At 43.8% G+C, this 17,545-nt stretch overlaps 5 protein-coding genes across 8 annotated transcripts; 2 read left to right on the top strand and 3 right to left on the bottom strand.

Moving 5' to 3' along the window:
- The first annotated feature begins 735 nt into the window (after positions 1–735).
- Positions 736–7,722, top strand: LOC108147481. 4 transcript variants are annotated; one of them, XM_017274035.2, is made up of 5 exons: positions 736–928; positions 3,215–3,277; positions 4,287–4,631; positions 4,782–5,359; positions 5,976–7,722. In XM_017274035.2, exons 3-5 carry the CDS (start codon positions 4,361–4,363, stop codon positions 7,203–7,205), a joined length of 2,079 nt encoding a protein of 692 aa, XP_017129524.1. In that variant the 5' UTR covers positions 736–928; positions 3,215–3,277; positions 4,287–4,360; the 3' UTR covers positions 7,206–7,722. The 4 variants fall into 4 exon arrangements, with proteins under 4 accessions (XP_017129524.1, XP_017129522.1, XP_017129520.1 ...); XM_017274033.2 differs by having other exon boundaries at positions 737–928; positions 4,344–4,631; positions 4,734–5,359; XM_017274031.2 differs by having other exon boundaries at positions 737–928; positions 4,734–5,359.
- Positions 7,569–10,559, bottom strand: LOC108147482. The gene is made up of 3 exons (XM_017274036.1): positions 10,524–10,559; positions 9,410–9,817; positions 7,569–9,354 (listed from the first exon to the last, which is right to left on the bottom strand). The coding sequence occupies exons 2-3, from the start codon at positions 9,813–9,815 to the stop codon at positions 7,781–7,783; spliced, it is 1,980 nt and encodes a 659-aa protein (XP_017129525.1). The 5' UTR covers positions 9,816–9,817; positions 10,524–10,559; the 3' UTR covers positions 7,569–7,780.
- Positions 9,837–10,560, bottom strand: LOC108147483 (tRNA 2'-phosphotransferase 1). The gene has a single exon (XM_017274037.1). It carries the CDS (start codon positions 10,501–10,503, stop codon positions 9,877–9,879), a length of 627 nt encoding a protein of 208 aa, XP_017129526.1. The 5' UTR covers positions 10,504–10,560; the 3' UTR covers positions 9,837–9,876.
- Positions 10,561–10,842: 282 nt separating this feature from the next.
- LOC108147518 (NADPH-dependent diflavin oxidoreductase 1) lies at positions 10,843–12,722 on the top strand. The gene has a single exon (XM_017274099.2). It carries the CDS (start codon positions 10,907–10,909, stop codon positions 12,653–12,655), a length of 1,749 nt encoding a protein of 582 aa, XP_017129588.1. The 5' UTR covers positions 10,843–10,906; the 3' UTR covers positions 12,656–12,722.
- LOC108147517 (intraflagellar transport protein 122 homolog) lies at positions 12,660–17,368 on the bottom strand. The gene is made up of 11 exons (XM_017274098.2): positions 17,195–17,368; positions 16,891–17,121; positions 15,024–16,478; positions 14,480–14,962; positions 14,149–14,423; positions 13,891–14,038; positions 13,627–13,827; positions 13,447–13,567; positions 13,233–13,389; positions 12,888–13,165; positions 12,660–12,830 (listed from the first exon to the last, which is right to left on the bottom strand). Exons 1-11 carry the CDS (start codon positions 17,257–17,259, stop codon positions 12,735–12,737), a joined length of 3,510 nt encoding a protein of 1,169 aa, XP_017129587.1. The 5' UTR covers positions 17,260–17,368; the 3' UTR covers positions 12,660–12,734.
- Positions 17,369–17,545: the final 177 nt, after the last annotated feature.

Here is a 17,545-nt window from a genome sequence, read left to right as displayed (position 1 = left end):
TCGCGTGTAGCTGTTTTGGATGCACTCGGAGAAACGGTTGAAATATGAACCCATGCCAAATCTTTGGTCACAAACATAAATTATAACTTAGCAGCTATGACTGCTATTTTTCGCTATATTGTAGTTTGTAACTTTAAGCTTAAAGTTTGTAAATAAATAAATATATAGATATAATTCAACAAAATACTAATCAAGAAATATTTTATTTTATGTTTATTAACTTAATAACATTTATTTGTTATTTTAACGTCTCAAAAATTTTTCAGTTCGAAGTTCTGCAGTTTAAAGACGAGCTTTTCAATTTAAAAACAAAATAAGTCTCACATTGTGTGTCCATGAAAAATTTCAAGCCCTTAATTGTGGTATAAGTTTATTTCAACGCACAATAATTTTTCGTCACAAATCTTTATTTCTATATTTCGTTTATGGAAGATGCTATCGTCACTACTTTCTTACCTCTTAAGATATTTTTTTTGCTTGATATATTTTATATTGGCTGGCTATATACCCGATACCCGCTAATCACTTGCCAAGATAAGCAATTTGTGGTTACCAAATTGGAAAAGTTACCTTATCTTTCAATGTTCTTCAAAATTAAATGATGTCTATGGTTCTTTTTGCTAGTAGCTGCCGTTGCCGCTGTTGTTGCCCACCAGCGAGGGTGCAAAAAATCTCACATCGGCAGCGTTCGTCATCACTCGTCGGAGGTCTCCGTCTATCCGTCTCTCCGTCTCCGTTCGCTGGCAGTCGCACAGAATAGCCACAACCGCTCAGTCGTTCGCTCGTACCGCATTAACCATTTGGGCAGCAAGGACCTGGGTCGTAAACGCGCATCTATTCCAATTCTATGGAGCCGCTGCAAATCGCACTACAAATATTTGTGTATTTGCAGCAATCAATAGGGATGTACATATGGCGATGAGTTCGAGTGAGTGAATCCTGGCCCATACGCAGGGTATTCTCGAGTTTCCAGGCCGTTCGGAAAAGTTTGCAATTTTCGCGCGAGAGTGTGTGTGTGTATCCGTGTGCGTCCTTTTCGTATCTGTGTATCGGGGATTTGTATCTGTGTATCTGCTGGCACTGTGCTCGACAAAACGATTGCGATTTTACGCTGACGCTGCAACAGAAGCAGTTCGCTTCAATGGAACTTGACATAGTACCTCCCACCGCCCCCTAACCCCCTTTTGCGATATACTATACTACATATATATGCACTGGTGTGTGCATGTGGTATTTTTACCACCGTCGAGTGTCCTCGACACACTCACACATCCGTAAAGTATCCTGCAGCGGAACCCCCAGCACGTCATTTGCCCCTCATATACAATTCCCCAAACTATATTTTCATTATTATATCTATTATACATTGCTTTTGCTTTTTCAGTGACTCTTTCAAGTGCATTTGTCATTAAAATTCAATGCACTATCTAGATGCATGGCTAGTCATTAAAAGCCACGCCAAAGTGTTGTCACTTTTTGATGCCAGACTTAGCCAGTTCCTCGCTAATTTATTTAAACATTGTTAAGCCATTCAAACCGAACAATTCAATTAGATAAAGTCTGCCAAATGCTGCGACGCCTCCATATTGCGATATATGTAAAAGTGGGGCATAATCGAAATTTGATATCACGTCTGGAAGTTTATGTAGTGCATTTTAAATTTAAAAACTTCCTGTTTATAAAAAATATAAAGTTGCTTATTTTGTTATCATCAATTGAAACAGAAAAAAATAGGGGCAGAGCTGAGATTTATCGCAGCCCGCATATCTCGGAACCCAGACCCGACTAGACTCAAGCATTTATCGTGCTTAGAAAAATTTGTTGGGTAATGTAGTTTTTTTAGAAACTATTAAAATTATATAGACTATGAAGTTAGCAAGTGCCCAGTTTCCCAAGATAAATTTTATCAAAGTTATTCTTACATTTTGTATGTAAGTTTGCTGTTTAAAGACAACATGACCAGCACATTTTAGCACACGTTTGTACTTAAAGTAATAAAGAAATATAAATACTTAACTGAAATGCCAAAATGGTATTTCCCCTTTTTAGACTGCAAACACTACCATAAACCTAGTCATCCCTAAAAAATCCCAGTACTGGGTATAAAAATCATATAATCATATTTAGCTATCTAAAAAACGTGTCATAGATTAACACAACCAAATATCTAATCAATGTTTGTTGCACGAAACTGCAAAAGGTGGAAAAAAATGACCGTGGACGGCATCGTGATCGATGAAATAATGCCGCTGAAGCTCAGATCCATCATGAGGCATCAACAGCTTTATTTCCCTATTCAGTTCCCATACGCCAAACGCCATACCCATACCCTCATACCATTACCCATTTATATTTCTATGTTTGGGCTTCGTCCCATTCGCAAATCTAGCGTCGAACTGTTCGGACCGCTGACGAAACGCTCAGCAGAACGTCGAAGCGATGTAGTTTAGCAGACGTTGCATTTCCATTAATTAAATTCGCCAGCCGCCCCTTCCGACAACCCCCATCATTGGGCCCAGCCAAGGTTGGCCAAATAAAATGTTATTTATATTCCTTTTGGCTGGTAAACACTGTTGGCAGTGAAACAGGCAGCGATCTAAATGGGTAAACATTATGCTGGTGCAATGAGCAAACGTTTGTTGACCCGGAAAACTACCACGTGGGAAAACTATAGCTAAATCACAGTTGTGTACAATACAATAAACAAAACGTACAAATCAAAAACCGTAATAAATGGAGTGCTTTAAATTTCCAAATAGGACTAGTGCAATTCAGTCAAAAGCAAATATTTGTTTTGATTATGTAAATCTATCAATTCTCAATACACACAAGAGTGCTAAAAATCTAAAAATATAAACATATAAAACAAAATCTCTAATGAACCTAAACTATTTATAAGTTATGTGTCGAAAATGTATTGAACAACATAAAATAACAGTGCCAAAAGTTGAGAATACGAATGAATAATAAATTAGACAATTAACTTTGAAATGCAGAGTTCCGGACATTCTCAATTATAATCTCATCAGACTTATCGTATTCGGTTTCGCAAGCCTTGCAAGCAAAAAAATTAAATTATTCATTGTTTACAAAGAAAAAAAGCGACACTTCACAAACTGACCTTTGTAAAAAGCAGAAAATTACATTTTCAACCTAAAAAATACATGTATTTTGCATTCGTCAGCTATTATTAACGGTACGTTTTCAATTTCAGCTGCGGAATCAACAATAATAAACCAATAAAGGAAAAAAAGACACTGCAATAAACATTCCAAAGGTACCTATATATTTTTAAAGTTTTAGGGGTGGTACAACATAAAAATAAAGACATTTTTTGAGGCTTGCTGTGGCCTATCAGCAGCGGATGTTGACATAAAGTATTTTTTCTTTAAATTGATTAAAAAGCTTTTAGAACCCCTGCCGTAACAATATAATACATCATTTATTGAAAGAAAGAAAGAACTGTGTTTTTATTTCCATTCTGTTTCTCATAGATACGTCATTTGCCAAGTACAGCTGCACTTAATAATAATTATTATTATTATTACAACTAGATTTTTTATGGTCCTCTATAACCCTTAAGTTTTATAAACAGCAGCTGTATATATATAATTTTTTAATTTTTTAACTCAATATGTAAAGTAGTGATATGTACACACATTTATATACCCTTGCAGAGGTTATTTTAGTTTCAGTCAAAAGTTAAAGGACACATTGTGGTTTTTAAATATTTTTAGTATAAAAGGATTATATTTATTATTATATTTATTAACTTTATTAATATGACTAAATTTGGATCTCTGCTTAAACATATTTCTATTAAAACAAATAGCCCCCATTTGTCACCAATTTTAAAATTAAATCGTACAATTTAGAATGCATAGAACTTTATATTATGATTTTATATTTCATTTAAGAATATAAAATATTACATTTTTTATTTAATAGCCAGGTATTTATCTTAACTATTATTATTTTTTTAAGTTTATATATTCTTGATCAGTATCACCAGGCGATTCGTCTTTTTCTACGCTGGCTAGTCCCTTAGTTTTAAAGTAATGAAATTTTTCCGAAAATTGTCTAATTTAAAGAATATTAAATTTGGCTGCAAGGGTATATTATAAACTTAGGCTGGCCGAAGTTTGCTTTCTTTCTTTTGCTTACATTATTACATTTTTATTAACTCATATAGCAGTCTTTTAAGAATATGTCCAGTAAATGTCTCAAAAAATATAACTGACACATCCATTATTCCAATTTTTTTTTCTGTCAAACTAAATTTTCAGTTGAATTGGATTGATTTGGATTAACTAAGTATTCATTTAATTTATGAACATGAGTAGCCGAGCGTTTAAATGACATGGCAGAGAAACGCCTACTGCTGGAGCGATCCGACGCCTCAGAGACGGAGGAGCTGGAAGTACAAATGACCCGACGGAGCGGAGGAGTCCTCCATGCCATCCATCACCGATCGCTGCCCGTTAGCAGGAAGTCGGTGCTCGGCCTGCTGGTGTCCTTTGTGTTCTGCTACTTCCTGATCGGACGAACCGAGTGGGCGAATGTCCTCGATCTGGATGTCCTGCATTCGAATAGCTATGTGACGGTTCAGCATCAGTCCACTGTGATGGATGGTGAGTTTACCTATTTTTCGTTTATGTTTTTATTGCATGCCCGCTATTATGATTTTCTTTCGCTTTTTTGTTTTCCCCTCCCCTATGTTTTTGATTGCCCAGTTGTCACCGAGACACATACTGAGATTGTTCCATTTGTGCCCCCAAAAGGCTTCCTGGTGTATAGCAACTCCTGCCGGATCATGGAGGTGGATCCCTACAAGAACGAGGTGATGCGCCACTTCAAGCGGCTCAAGTACAAAGCCTGTCAAAAGCTGCCGCCCTTGACCCAGGTCAAGTTCCAGGAAAAGTCCCAGAAGTACGTACTCAGCGTAGATGGAGCTGCTTTCAGTCGGTATCCGGTGGGCAATCAGCTCCACTGCTGCTACATGGAGGTACAGCGGGTTAGCGAGGTGGAGGTCAAGTACACCAAGTGCAAAACCTTCAAGGGGAGCACGGAACTGCCCAATTCCGCAGAGGGAATCATTGTCAAGTGCGATTCCGGGGGACGGCGGATCTACATCAATGGCCATGCCACCGTTCCCGTCAAGGAGGCAGTGCAGCAGAGACTCCAAAAGGCATCTAAGGCCAAGGAAGCCAAGAAAAAGGATGAGGTCCAAGTGAGGCCACCAAGTGTTCTGATGCTCGGCATCGATAGCATCTCCCGCGTGAATCTAATCAGGGCCATGCCTAAAACAGCCCAGTATCTCTACGACAACGGATGGTTCGAGCTGGCGGGTTATAATAAGGTGAGTTCGAATTTTACAGATTAGATCTTTGCTTGTCTTTTCGTGCCCAAGTAACATAGAAGTACTCGAATGCCTAAAGAAGTTCGTAACAGTTTCCAATGCAATAAAATTTAATGAAAACTGATAACAGTAGAGCATTTTTTAATTGTGTATCAATTTTTTTTTACTCAAAACGTATAGTTGATATAGTGTATATTTTTGACCATTATGACTAGACAAGTTGATATGGCCATTTCCGTTGTTACTTTACCATTTGCGAGCTCAATTTCTATGTTTATGCAGATTAAGTTTGAAAAGATCGGACGTTGTATATCTAATATATCGATAATTTTTTGGCCCCAGATTATGTTTTCATAGTGTTCAGAACAAATCCCTTGAGTTTTGTTTGAAATCAACTTTAGCTTCCACATTTCTTTAATAATTGGCCGATTTTAAAACTTTTCCATATAAAAAGGATCCGCGTAACACTTAAAAATGCTAGTGCTAGTTTAAAGAATTATGCGGTCAACCTAATTTGTTTGCCTTATATAACAGTTTTATATAGATTCGAAACTAATAACTATAACTTTTAATATATATTATTATATTAATATATTTTTATATATATTACCTTCAGGTGGACGACAACACATTTCCGAACATCATGGCAGTGGCCACCGGCTACAACCTCCAGAACGCCATGCAGGCGTGCTCCCCCTACGTGGTAGGTGGCCTGGACAAGTGCGATTTCATCTGGAAGCTGTACCAGCAGAGGGGCTATGTCACCGCCTTTGCGGAGGATGCTGTGAAGATCAACACGTTCAACTACCTGAAGAAGGGCTTCCGGAATCCGCCGGCGGACTACTACTTGAGGCCCTTTCTCTCCGCTGCCGAGGCGCAGCTGGATCACACGACGGTCAATGGTCTGCTGCACTGCCTCGGCTACGAGACGGAGGCGGAGCACGTGTACGACTATGGGCTGGAGTTCACCAGGAGATACGTGAACGATACGTACTTTGGATTCTTCTGGACGAACACGCACAGCCACAGTGATATATCGCAGACCAGCAGCATGGATGACTACATGGCGGAGTATCTGCGGAAGTTGGTGCGCCAGGGCACCATGGACAACAGCGTGGTGGTGTTCTTCAGCGATCATGGCATGCGTTTCGGACCCACCAGGGCCACTTGGTCTGGTCACCTGGAGGAGCGTCTGCCGGCAATCTTCATCTGGCTACCTCATCACCTGCGTCGCTCACATCCGGAGTTTGTGCGTGGCCTCCAGTTGAACAGGAATCGCCTGACCACGCCCTATGACCTTCATCTGACCATGAAGCACATCCTCTCGTTATCCGGGCGAGTCGACATGGAATCATTGGGGCCGGCACCCGACTGCCCGCAATGCCAGAGCTTACTGCGACCCGTCTCCCCGGTGAGGAGTTGCTCCGATGTGGGCATCGCGGATCACTGGTGCACCTGCTGGGAGTACGTCACAATTTCGAGCACCTCCAAGGAATCCCGGATGCTCGGCAAGCGGGTGGTGAGCTACCTCAACAGTTATGTGGCGGAGTTCCGCAACGGAACCTTCGCCAAGCTGTGCGCTCCGCTCTCCCTGCACAGCATCAAATCCGCTTTTCGGGCTCATCAAAATGCCCTGGATCCGGAGGAGGTGCACACCTATCGACTGATCTTCGTCACATCGCCCAACAAGGGCCAGTATGAAGCCACCTTGCGGCACAATCGCACGGATGATTCCGTTCAGGTGACGGGATCTGTGAGCCGATTGAATGTCTATAGTGGAGAGGCGGATTGCATGAGTGATTTCGGTGCCAAAAAGTATTGTTATTGCCGGAAAAAAAAGGGATAGAAGTGGCCGTAGAATTAGAACTACGGCTAGTGCCCAAGTGCCGTTAATCAGATTAGAATCTGACAGTACAATTATCTTAGTCTTATATTATAGAAACCTCTTCCTCTCTATGCCTGAAATAAAGTTGTGTTGTTGTGAAACTTCTGGAGATTTTAAAATATAATTCAGGGTTTCTGAAAATAAAAAAAATGAAAATCTTTAGTTTATAAAATCAAATATTATATATACGAAGAGTAGTTATTTACTTATTATTTACAAATCTTCAGAAGTTTACGAAACACACATGTTCAAGCGTATTTTAAGATTAGTTGTTACCCATGTAAATAATTTACTATCCCTGCTCCAAGAGACTTTTGCCAATAATTAGTTTAGTCATCTCTTTATATATAGTTAGTCGCTTAACTACTAAACATTACACTTATGATTTGAGATATATATGTGTTTAACTCATAGTGATATTATAACTTGAAATAATAATTCTGTTAGAAATAAAGGGTCGAGTAATTGAAGCTTCTAATCAATTTGGCATTGATATCTAATAGTATGTACATAAAAGAGATTACAACGTAATGTAGTCAGTTTTGGTCAGATTTGGCGCAGAACTCCCAGGTACTGGCCTTCTCCTTGAAGCTGTAATTGCCGAGCAAATTCTTGAACGCCTTAAAAAGCTTAGTAAGCGGACTATTGCGCTGCAGTCCGAGGAGATCTCCCGGCAGTGGCTGGACATCCAGGCGCAGCTCCTTGTAATCCTCACTGGCCAGCAACGAGAAGAAGCCACGCAGATTCACCGCATATTGTGGATTGCCCATTCGGGTCTTTGAAAACTCGATTGTTTGCTGCAGCTGGTGGGCAAAGAAGGATTGACCCGCTCCACGCTGGAAAGAGCGGCCTGTCCAAGTGTCATAGGATATGCTGATCAGCCACTTGTAGTATCCGGGTTCCTCCGAATCCTTTAGCTCGATATTCAAAGCATAGAGCTGGGTTAGCACGTCCTTAATGGTGTCCACATAGCAGGCCAACCAGTAGTAGTATATCGGTCGGTTCCCATCTAATTTATTACGGCTCAGCACAGCGTTGCGCAAGCATTTGAGATCGTTTGTGGTGGGCGTGATCACATGCGATCGCACGATGGGCGGGGCATTATATATCCCGCCCGTCTCAATATTGGTTTCTTTTGACTCACAGACCGGCTCCTGCGTCTGGATAGCTTCCATTTTCTGTTGCTTTCGAGGAGTGGCCCTCTCCCCCTTTTTGTCCGCCACTAACCTGTCAGCCACTAGCTTGTCTGCCAAGCCAAATAATAGATAGTCATATAGCTTCTCTGGCTGTGAAGTAAGTTCTTGATCGCTGCATGCTTGAGCTGCCAGAATTATGCATTGTCTAATGTAACAGAGATTCGATTGGGACACTGACTTGGCCACGTTGTGCTGCAACTCGAAGGGATCCTGTACGCACATGGGTCGCTCTAGCTGAAATGCTTCTGGGGTTTCACCCGTCGCATCTTGCATGAGCTGCATCTGCTCGTCGTACTCTGGAAATCCGCCAGGCATGCCCAGCGTAGTCTCCTTGTCCAGGCAGCTGCCCAAAAAGGGACTTAAAACACTCTTCTCAAAGTTGACGGTACTGTAGTATACAAAGAAATTTTTCATCAGCTCCAGCGGGGACATCCGAGATGGAATTGGTGGCGTTAGGTCCAAGCTATAGGCGTAGTTAACGCCACCCATATTAACCGGTGGGCAGAGCGACTGTAGCTGCTTGACGGAAGGCAGCATTTGATGCACTTGCAAATTGACGATGATCATGGTGATCAGGCAATAGCTGGTCATGCTGCCGTGACCAATTAACTTTAGCTTCTTAGCCCAGATCTTAAGGAAGAGACCGAGCTCTCGGAGCCGCTCGTCTCGGAACATGAGTTTTCCGACAAAACGTGAATTGTATGTGCTATTCGGATTGGACATATTGATGTCTATGTTAAGTCCGGTAAGCTGATGCTTGCATCGGATGATGGGCACACGGGCATGACGGATGGTGCAGATATCCTCGAAGCATTTGGAGCGCCGTAAAAAGTATGAGACCTTGTTGTACAGCTGCTTGTGAAACATATGTGGCTGCTCTCCGCAGGGCTGCAGGTACAAATCTATGTCGCTTTCTAGAGGAAAAACATACGGATTAGGTGCCTTCTGCAATTGCTGGTGACCACTTACCCTTCAGGGCCAAACCAGTGACCAGTGAACCAAACGGAAACACCCTAACCCTGCCCCTCATCTCCTTTTCAATGCAGTTACGGACGTGCCCGAAGCAGGCCTCCATTTTTCGAAGATCACTGGCGTAGAAGTCCAACACCGTGCGTAGGTGGCCACCGTGTGGCGACTTGTCAAGCGCTTCCCGGAGCTCATTCCGCTCGGTTTGGGCTTGTGCGCTGGTGAACAGCTTGGTTATGGCATTCAGTCGCTGCCGCATTTGTTTTTGCGGCTTGCTTGCGTGCTTCAGCAGTTCGTGGGCCAAGCAATCCTGCATGTTCTGGAAGGGAGCGGCGCAGACCATGCACAGCACCACATTATCGCCACCATCCCCAGGCGGTGGAGTAATTTCCGAGCCAGGAGCCGGCATTTCTGCAAGAACGCGTTTAAATTAATGCTTGACGGTCGTCAGGTTTATTCAATAACAATGATCAATAAGTAAGAGACTGCCCCGTTTTCCTGTCCACCACCTTTAGGAAATATGATTTGGATATAAAGCCATTGATTCCTGGACAGAGCAGTACACCATTGCTGGAGCGGTAGATGGGTATGCCATCGGCTAAAATCTTTTCCACATTAAGATATATCAAAATTTGACAATCGCTGCGGAATCCACTGAGGGTGCAGTCGGTTCTATCGCTGCTGGCAAAGTGCACATGGTTGCGCTTCATCCTGCTAAGACCTTGGGTCTGTATCGCTTCCCAATGGCGGTAGAAGGTGCCGTGGACTGCCAATGGAACCTGTCCCTTGAGGTTAATCCTGTCCAGACCGCCAGCTTCGCCGTCCAACACCGAAAGAGAGTGTCCCTGATTGGCGCGAATTTCGTGAAGTCCACAATCTTCATTCCAGCGAAGAGTATATCGCTGCTTGGCATCCGTGGATACAATCTCCTCCAATTTTTCCAAAGTAAAGGCCCTGTACCGCGGGTGCTCCTGCAAATCGGAAACACTCACAAAGCCATCGTCCCGGATGGGAATCCCCTCCGTTTTTGCACCGTGCCGCAGCAACCAGGACAGCTTCTTGCTTAGCTGCACATCGATTTGCCGTTTGTTAAGCATTGTTTGCGAATTAAACTTACTTTTTATCACAATCAAAACAATTTTGTAGCTTGGACATCAAAACAATTTTGAATAGTGTGACCGCGTCTTGTTATTAAGAACTTGGACATTGCGTATAAAACAACGTGTCCCCACTAGAGTTCAAAAATTGGGCACCAAAACCTTTCCACTATTTTTAATGTCATATTTTTATTCATAAATTATAATTTAATTATGCACATTTTACCAAAAGCAATATATTAAATGACTGACTAAAATGCAATTTTTTCCAACTTCTCTTGAAGTATTCTTTCTGCCAAGAAGTCATTCCCTGTGAATGTCTTATTGCGTCACTGCAACTGTGGTCACACTCCAATCAACAAATTCATTAGTAATTTAAATTTCTATTTAAAAATTCTATAATATGCGGCTGCTGGTGCTCTATGGCAGTCAAACTGGAACCGCCCAGGATGTGGCGGAGCAGATCTGGCGGGAGTCGCACCAGCTGGGTTTCCAGGGTCCCGTCCTCTCCTTCGAAGAGTACGAAATGACCAAGTTGATAGAGGAGCGCCTCGTGGTTTTCGTGGTGGCCACCACCGGCGATGGTGTGGAGCCGGACAACATGAAGCTGGCCTGGCGGTTCCTGCTGAAGCGCAGCTTGCCCGCCCAATCCCTGCGAGAAATGCAGTTCGCCTGCCTTGGTCTCGGAGACTCCAGCTATCCGAAGTTCAACTATGCAGCCAAAAAACTCAGCAAGAGGCTGCTAAATCTGGGCGCCACATCCGTGTGCCCAGTGGGTCTGTGTGATGATCAGCATGATTACGGACATTTGGGTGTGTCTTTAGGCTGGACAAAGGATCTTTGGGCGGCACTGAAGGGCATCTCTGGTCTGGATGAAAGCAAGCTCAACAGTGGTAACCAAACAATAGGAAAGTGGTTGGTAGAGGAGTTGCCTAGAGATTCCCAACACACTTCCTCGGAAACCTTGAACTGGACACAAAAGCAACCTTCGCACGCTTTCAAAATCCGGCAGAACCAAAGGACAACGGCGGTGGACCACTTCCAGGATGTGCGTTTCCTACGGCTACAAAGCCAAACTGAAGATCTAAGTTGGGAACCCGGTGATGTGCTCGATGTACAGCCCCAAAATAGCGACGACTGCGTTAAAACATTCTTCGATCTAACCCGCGAACACAAACTAAATTTCGATGAGACCACTGTGGTGGAAATAACCAGTGCCCATGTGGACATGCCCCTTCCCAGAGCCTACTCCATTCCTTTAAGCCTCCAGCAGGCGGCCAAATATGTTTGGGATTTGAGTGCCAAGCCGCGGCAACGATTCCTCGAGGTTCTCGGTCAGAATTGCACTGATGAATTGGAAAAGGAGAAGCTCCTGGAGTTCTGCTCCGCCGAGGGAATCGATGACCTGGTGGCCTATGTAAACAGACCGCGTCGCAGTATCCTGGAGGTTCTGGACGATTTCCGGCATGCCACCGCCAGTTTAACACTAGTTCAGCTCTTTGAAATGATGCCACTGATCCAGCCTCGCAGCTTTTCCATAGCCTCGGATGAGTCCTGCTCTACTTTGGATTTGCTGGTGGCTGTGGTGGAGTACAAAACAATTATGCACACACCTCGTTTGGGTTTGTGCTCCAATTGGCTGAAAAATCTGGAACCGGGAGCAGACTTGCGTGGAGTGATTAAAAGAGGAACCATGGTCTGGCCAAAGGACTTGAGCATACCACTAATCATGGTCGGACCTGGCACGGGCATCGCTCCCTTTCGTAGTGTCATCCAAAATCGATTGCATGCCCAATCAACAGGTTCTGCCATTGGACCCTTGATTGTCTTCTTTGGCTGCCGAAACAAGACTGCCGATTTCCACTTTGAAAAGGACTTTTCTACTTGGACCACTGCCAATCAGATAGAAGCTCACATAGCCTTCTCGAGGGACCAGGATCATAAGGTCTATGTACAGCATTTAATCACCAAGAACGGTGATCGTCTGGCGAAGCTTATCAAAGACCAAAATGCCTTTATATACGTGGCTGGAAACTCCAACAATATGCCAAAGTCTGTTAGAGAGGCCTTTATAGAGATCCTCGAAGGCGATGCAGGTTACGTGGACCTGATGATCAAGCAGCGGCGATATCAGGAGGAGACCTGGGCGTAAAAGCTTTGTTATATATATATATATCTATTTGTACAATTTTGGACGGAAATTATATTGTTAAACTCTATTTAAGGCAATTTCAAAAGTCTTCCAGCAGCTTTTCCGATGATGTGTGGCAGAACGGACAATAACCCTTCTGCAATACTTGCAGCTCAAAATCTTCGGCATAGAATAGCTGAAAATGGATAGCATAGAAAACCATGTATGGATTTTGGTTTATCTTTAAACTCACCAGCAGACATTGGGGACAATAGGTGACCTGTAAGTCGGGCAATATGTTGCGATAGTAGACATTGCGAACATTCTTTCCTCTCCGTTTGAGAATTAGCACATGATTGGGATCTATGGCACGCAGACCATTGCGATCCAAACTTAATGGCAAGGCACTGGCCACATCCTCGTTGAATGGGTCCGAATCCTCGGCATGCTTTGCAGGAGCCAGCAGCAAACGCTCGGCCTCTGAATCTGATATATCCACTTCTGGATAAAATTGTACTAAGGGTAGTATTTCTGAAAAGTATGTACATTTGTGAATTAGAAGGAAAGTTAAAACATGAAAAAGGTCTAAGATCTTTACCAAAAGAAACGAATGAGAAAATGTAGTCCTGCCTGCAGGTGGGGCAGCAATTGCTGTTCAAGTGTTGACTGTAGTTCGAGCACTTGTAGCAAAGCGGCAGGATCTCCTCTGGATCGTTGAAGCCACTCTTGCAGGCTTTGCTATTGAGAAAATTGAGCTGAAAAAGTCCGTTCCAATAAGGCATTTTGAATGAAAAAAGCTTTTAGCTACTCACATCGATCTGTTCTTGGACTCCGGCTGGTGGCTTCAGGGATTGCAAACGTTTGTTGATAAGAAGGCACAACTTGTTGGCCTGCAGAAACTTGGCTTGCTTGGCCAGAGTAAAAAGAACCGAACTAAATGCAAGGATGCATTGAGGATTAGTCTGTTTATGAAGTTTTATCCCATAACTTACAACATGCTGACTCCTTTGGGCACACCTTTGTGCTCCACTTCGTTGAGTATAAAACGGCTCACGTTAAACAGGCTCACTGGGGAATGTGTGGTAAAAGGTTCCTTCATATAAGAATATATGACGCTGTAGGCGTAATAAACCTTGGCAATACGTAAATGATTTTTGTACTCTGTCAGGTGGTGGTCAATGGGATTTTGTTCACTGGGAAAGATCAAAAACATGTATTTTAGAATTAATCTAGTTTTGAAATGGAATGTAACGTACTCCTTGCAATGATATACATCTAAATATTGCTTGGCCAGCAGCCAAAAAAAATAGCTAGCATCTAAATAGCGCTCCTCCGCAATGGCTGTACTGCTCAGTTGTTTGAGCAAACGATTGGCTTCCTTGGTGCGTCCTGCCTTTAAAAATGCTGCAAAGAAAAAATTAAGATGATCATTATACATATAGACTTGGATACGAAATCGGGGGTGCTTATACTCTGAACAATATCTTGTTTATTTATATACTTAAGGCTCTTACCCTGATGCGCCTCTATAAACTGATCCGTTTCGGCCAGCCATTGCCCATGCTGATAGTGAACTGTGGGCAGCAGTTCTGGCAAAGATTCAGCCAAACGAAATGCCTCCGGCCAGTCACGAACTTCAATATGCAGCTGAACAACCTGAGCCTCATCGCCTAGTTTCTTGAAAATCTCAGCAGCCAAGGGAAGAGCTTTAAGGGCCTTCAGATTTTGGGCCACTGACTCCAAAGCATCGCGTTCTGTAAGACTCAGTCGACGTCCGATATCGAATAGACTGCAAAAGTGATGTTAGTTAGTCACGGAATTAGCAAATTGCTTTGATTATCTTACACATCGGCCCATCCCTGTTCGGCAACAATGTCAATGGCCTTTTGGTTCTCACCAGCTGATAGTAAAAGTTCAGCAGCAGCACGAGGCTCCTTCACCGAATAAGCCCACTCCGCCCGCTTGCGTACCAGTTCCTTCTTCTCCTGCGCAGTCCCATCCTTGATATACTCCTGGGCCAGATCGAACATCCGCAGATCAGTGTACATCTCAAGTGCTCTCGATGATTGGCCGCATTTCAGGAATAGACGAGCTGCCTCCTTGAACTTCCCAGCGAAGGCGCAGTTCTCGGCGAGAAGGACCTCCTTGGGCACAGCCGATCGCTGCTGCTGATCTCGCAGCTCACCGATCAGTTTGAGCCACGGAAGGTTCCTCACTTTTACGTAGGCATCGCGAGCTATATTTATATGAAGGGCCTCCAAAGCGGACTGGGCTAATCCTTCCCAGTCGCTGGTGGTCACACCCAGACAGGCAACCTGGTAGGCTTCCCTGAAAAGCAGGAACACAGTTACTATTAGCAGGGATAAAATATAGATTAATATGCACTTACTCAAATAAACCAGCTTCGATGAACTGCCACATGGTGGAACCCAAGGCCAATGGCGTATTGTGCATGATATTTCCGCGCAGACAGAAAGCTGTGGCTCCACAAAGTCCCACCACCACGCCATGCATGTTTTGTGGTGCCCTCGGCGGCAGATTGCCCACTCTAACGCTTAGGCCTCCAGTTGTGTGGGTATAGCAGAGCATAGAATCCAAATGCGTGTTCCAGGTGACGCTATTCACACCCGTATCCTGGTACAAAATCGTGTCGTTGACTATGTCCCGCACCACCAGACGACCCACATCATCTACAACGGCGATCTTGCTGCGCTTAGAGTTTATGTCCAGGCACCGGACCGCAGATACAGCAGTGGTGATCAGCAGCGGCAGTGAGTTGTTGAGAAAGATCCGAAACACCTGGCCATTCTTGAGGCCCACCATCAGTCCCTCCCTTCCCACTGGACCGCCGGTGACTTTAATGTATCGTATAAACGAGTCCATGATCCACTCTCGCTGCAGGATACCCATGAAATCCAGACATTGGAGCCGTTTCTCCTGGCAGAGGACGATGTGGCGTCCACAGACCACCAGCAAACTGCATTCGAACTTCTGCTGGATTTTCTCCCGCACTTTATAGTGCATGGGCTGATCCTCTCCAGAGCTCAGTTCATAGAGAACGACGCGTTCCGGCAGCTGTACCGCCAGTCGGTTCCGATAGATGGCTATCTTTTGCACTAAGTCCCGACACTTGATGCGCACCTTTTGGCCAGAGATCAAGTGCTGAATGATCACGTCGCACATATTCTCCCGGAAGGCATACCGCTCCCGATACAAAGCATGCACGGTACTCGAAGCAATGTTAAAGCAGGCCAGCGTTCCATCCTGACAGCCAATGGTGTAGGACTGGCCATTCGGATGCAGGGCCACCGTCCAGATCCAGGTATCGAAGCTGTCGCCCAGCGTGCCCAACCGTATGCCTTCCCTGGTAAAGAAGTGTAGTCCTCCAGTGCAGCCGCCTACCAAACAGAACTCCCCATTGGGGAAGTACTGCAGGCACAATGGATCGAAGCCCAGAGTTCGCTCCTTGCCAATCATCTGGCCACTCAAGGTGTGAAACGACAGCGTCTGACTCCAGTCCACCACACCAATGGTGTCCACACTGCCGGGACCACTTGCCGGACAACACTGGACACTGAAGACGTTGCTGTTGGGACCACCTGGTCGATCTATTCGGCCCTTTTCCTCGCCCAGCTTGTTCCTTATGGAAATGGTGCCATTGGCCAGACCCAGTATCAGGTACTGGCCGTCGTTCGTCCAGGAGCATCCATTCACGCGGGCGGAAATCTTATACTTCTGCACCGCCTTCTGATCCGCCGACCAGAAGGCAAAGTCCGACAAGGAGCACGAGGCCAGGTGATGTGAGACGGGATTGAAGCTCATGCACTGAATCGAGTCACCGTGTCTGCGGGAAAAATTATGTAAGCATTTTGTTGCAATCAAATTCCTTTAAAAAAAGGTAAGCCAAAAAATTGTATTGTTTTAATAATAGTGGTGTGCTATTTAATATTTAAAAATAGCCATCGCAAAATCAAAAAGGTTTAAATGATAATACTTTTCATGAATTTAAGCTTTTTACATTATCAATCATTAAGAGTCCATGATATTTTCAATCAACATTTATTCACGTTATTAAGTAAAAACGTAAACCACCAGGTTACATAAAAAAATAATAGTTTCAAATCTTACAGCCGACGAATGGTTTTTAATTTTCTCCGGCTGTTAAAACATATTTAGCATCAAATTGAAATGTTATTATGTTTATATATCTATCGAATGGATCTTAAGCCATATTGATTTTCTCCCTGTGTACTTACGAATACTTGAGCAGGCCCTCGAGCTGCGGCGACCACACGATGACCATTTTGTCGGAGGCTCCGCTGGCGAATCGCTTGCCATCCCTCGAGTAGGCCACACAATTAACCGTGTCCTTGTGGGCTTTCAGGGTGTTTAGGAGGGATCCATCGTTGGGATCGTAGATGAGCAGCCGATCCCCCGCAGCCACCACCAATTGGCTGCCATCGGGAGCATAGCAAACATTGTGGACACTGGAAAAACGGGGTTTCCGATTACCGTTACGGAGCAACAGGTTGCTGTTTTTTTGGGGCGAGAAAGCTTTACCTGATCTCGTTTTCTTTGCTGTTGGGAAACTCAATGCGTTCCAGCCATTTGAGAACGCCCCTCATTGTTGCACAAAACGAAATGCTTAGTCCTGCATAGTAGGTAAAAATTCCAAGATTCAGGTGCGTTGTTTACACACAGATTCCATGGCAACCGAATCCACAACAAATGTTGGCGTCTTGGCTAGTGATGGCACTTTGGCTAGTTTTTCCGTTAGTTTTGGTTTTTAAAAGCCTAACTTAAGAAGTAAATATGAAAATTACTAAATAAATTCACCTTTAAAACAAGTTACTGGAAGGAGTTATATAGTTTAGGATGTTATTTGAAAGAAATTTTATATATAAATATATA

The sequence above is a fragment of the Drosophila elegans genome, unplaced genomic scaffold (genome assembly GCF_018152505.1).
Source record: "Drosophila elegans isolate 14027-0461.03 unplaced genomic scaffold, ASM1815250v1 contig_208, whole genome shotgun sequence".
NCBI classification, from domain to species: domain Eukaryota; kingdom Metazoa; phylum Arthropoda; class Insecta; order Diptera; family Drosophilidae; genus Drosophila; species Drosophila elegans.
The sequence above is the reverse complement of the archived record's forward strand: the minus strand, read 5'-3'. Positions and strand labels throughout refer to the sequence as shown.

Bases quoted from the DNA above. Each gene is read 5' to 3' on its own strand.
- LOC108147517 (XM_017274098.2), bottom strand. From the start codon at position 17,259: ATGAGGGGCGTTCTCAAATGGCTGGAACGCATTGAGTTTCCCAACAGC. The intron at 16,479-16,890 runs GTAAGTACACAG...TTTTTCCCGCAG, and splicing joins GAGGGCCTGCTCAAGTATTC to ACACGGTGACTCGATTCAGT. The intron at 14,963-15,023 runs GTAAGTGCATAT...CCTGCTTTTCAG, and splicing joins ATCGAAGCTGGTTTATTTGA to GGAAGCCTACCAGGTTGCCT.
- LOC108147481 (XM_017274033.2), top strand. From the start codon at position 4,361: ATGGCAGAGAAACGCCTACTGCTGGAGCGATCCGACGCCTCAGAGACG. The intron at 4,632-4,733 runs GTGAGTTTACCT...TTGATTGCCCAG, and splicing joins TCAGTCCACTGTGATGGATG to TTGTCACCGAGACACATACT. The intron at 5,360-5,975 runs GTGAGTTCGAAT...TATTACCTTCAG, and splicing joins AGCTGGCGGGTTATAATAAG to GTGGACGACAACACATTTCC.
- LOC108147483 (XM_017274037.1), bottom strand. From the start codon at position 10,503: ATGCTTAACAAACGGCAAATCGATGTGCAGCTAAGCAAGAAGCTGTCC.
- LOC108147482 (XM_017274036.1), bottom strand. From the start codon at position 9,815: ATGCCGGCTCCTGGCTCGGAAATTACTCCACCGCCTGGGGATGGTGGC. The intron at 9,355-9,409 runs GTAAGTGGTCAC...TTTTTCCTCTAG, and splicing joins CACTGGTTTGGCCCTGAAGG to AAAGCGACATAGATTTGTAC.
- LOC108147518 (XM_017274099.2), top strand. From the start codon at position 10,907: ATGCGGCTGCTGGTGCTCTATGGCAGTCAAACTGGAACCGCCCAGGAT.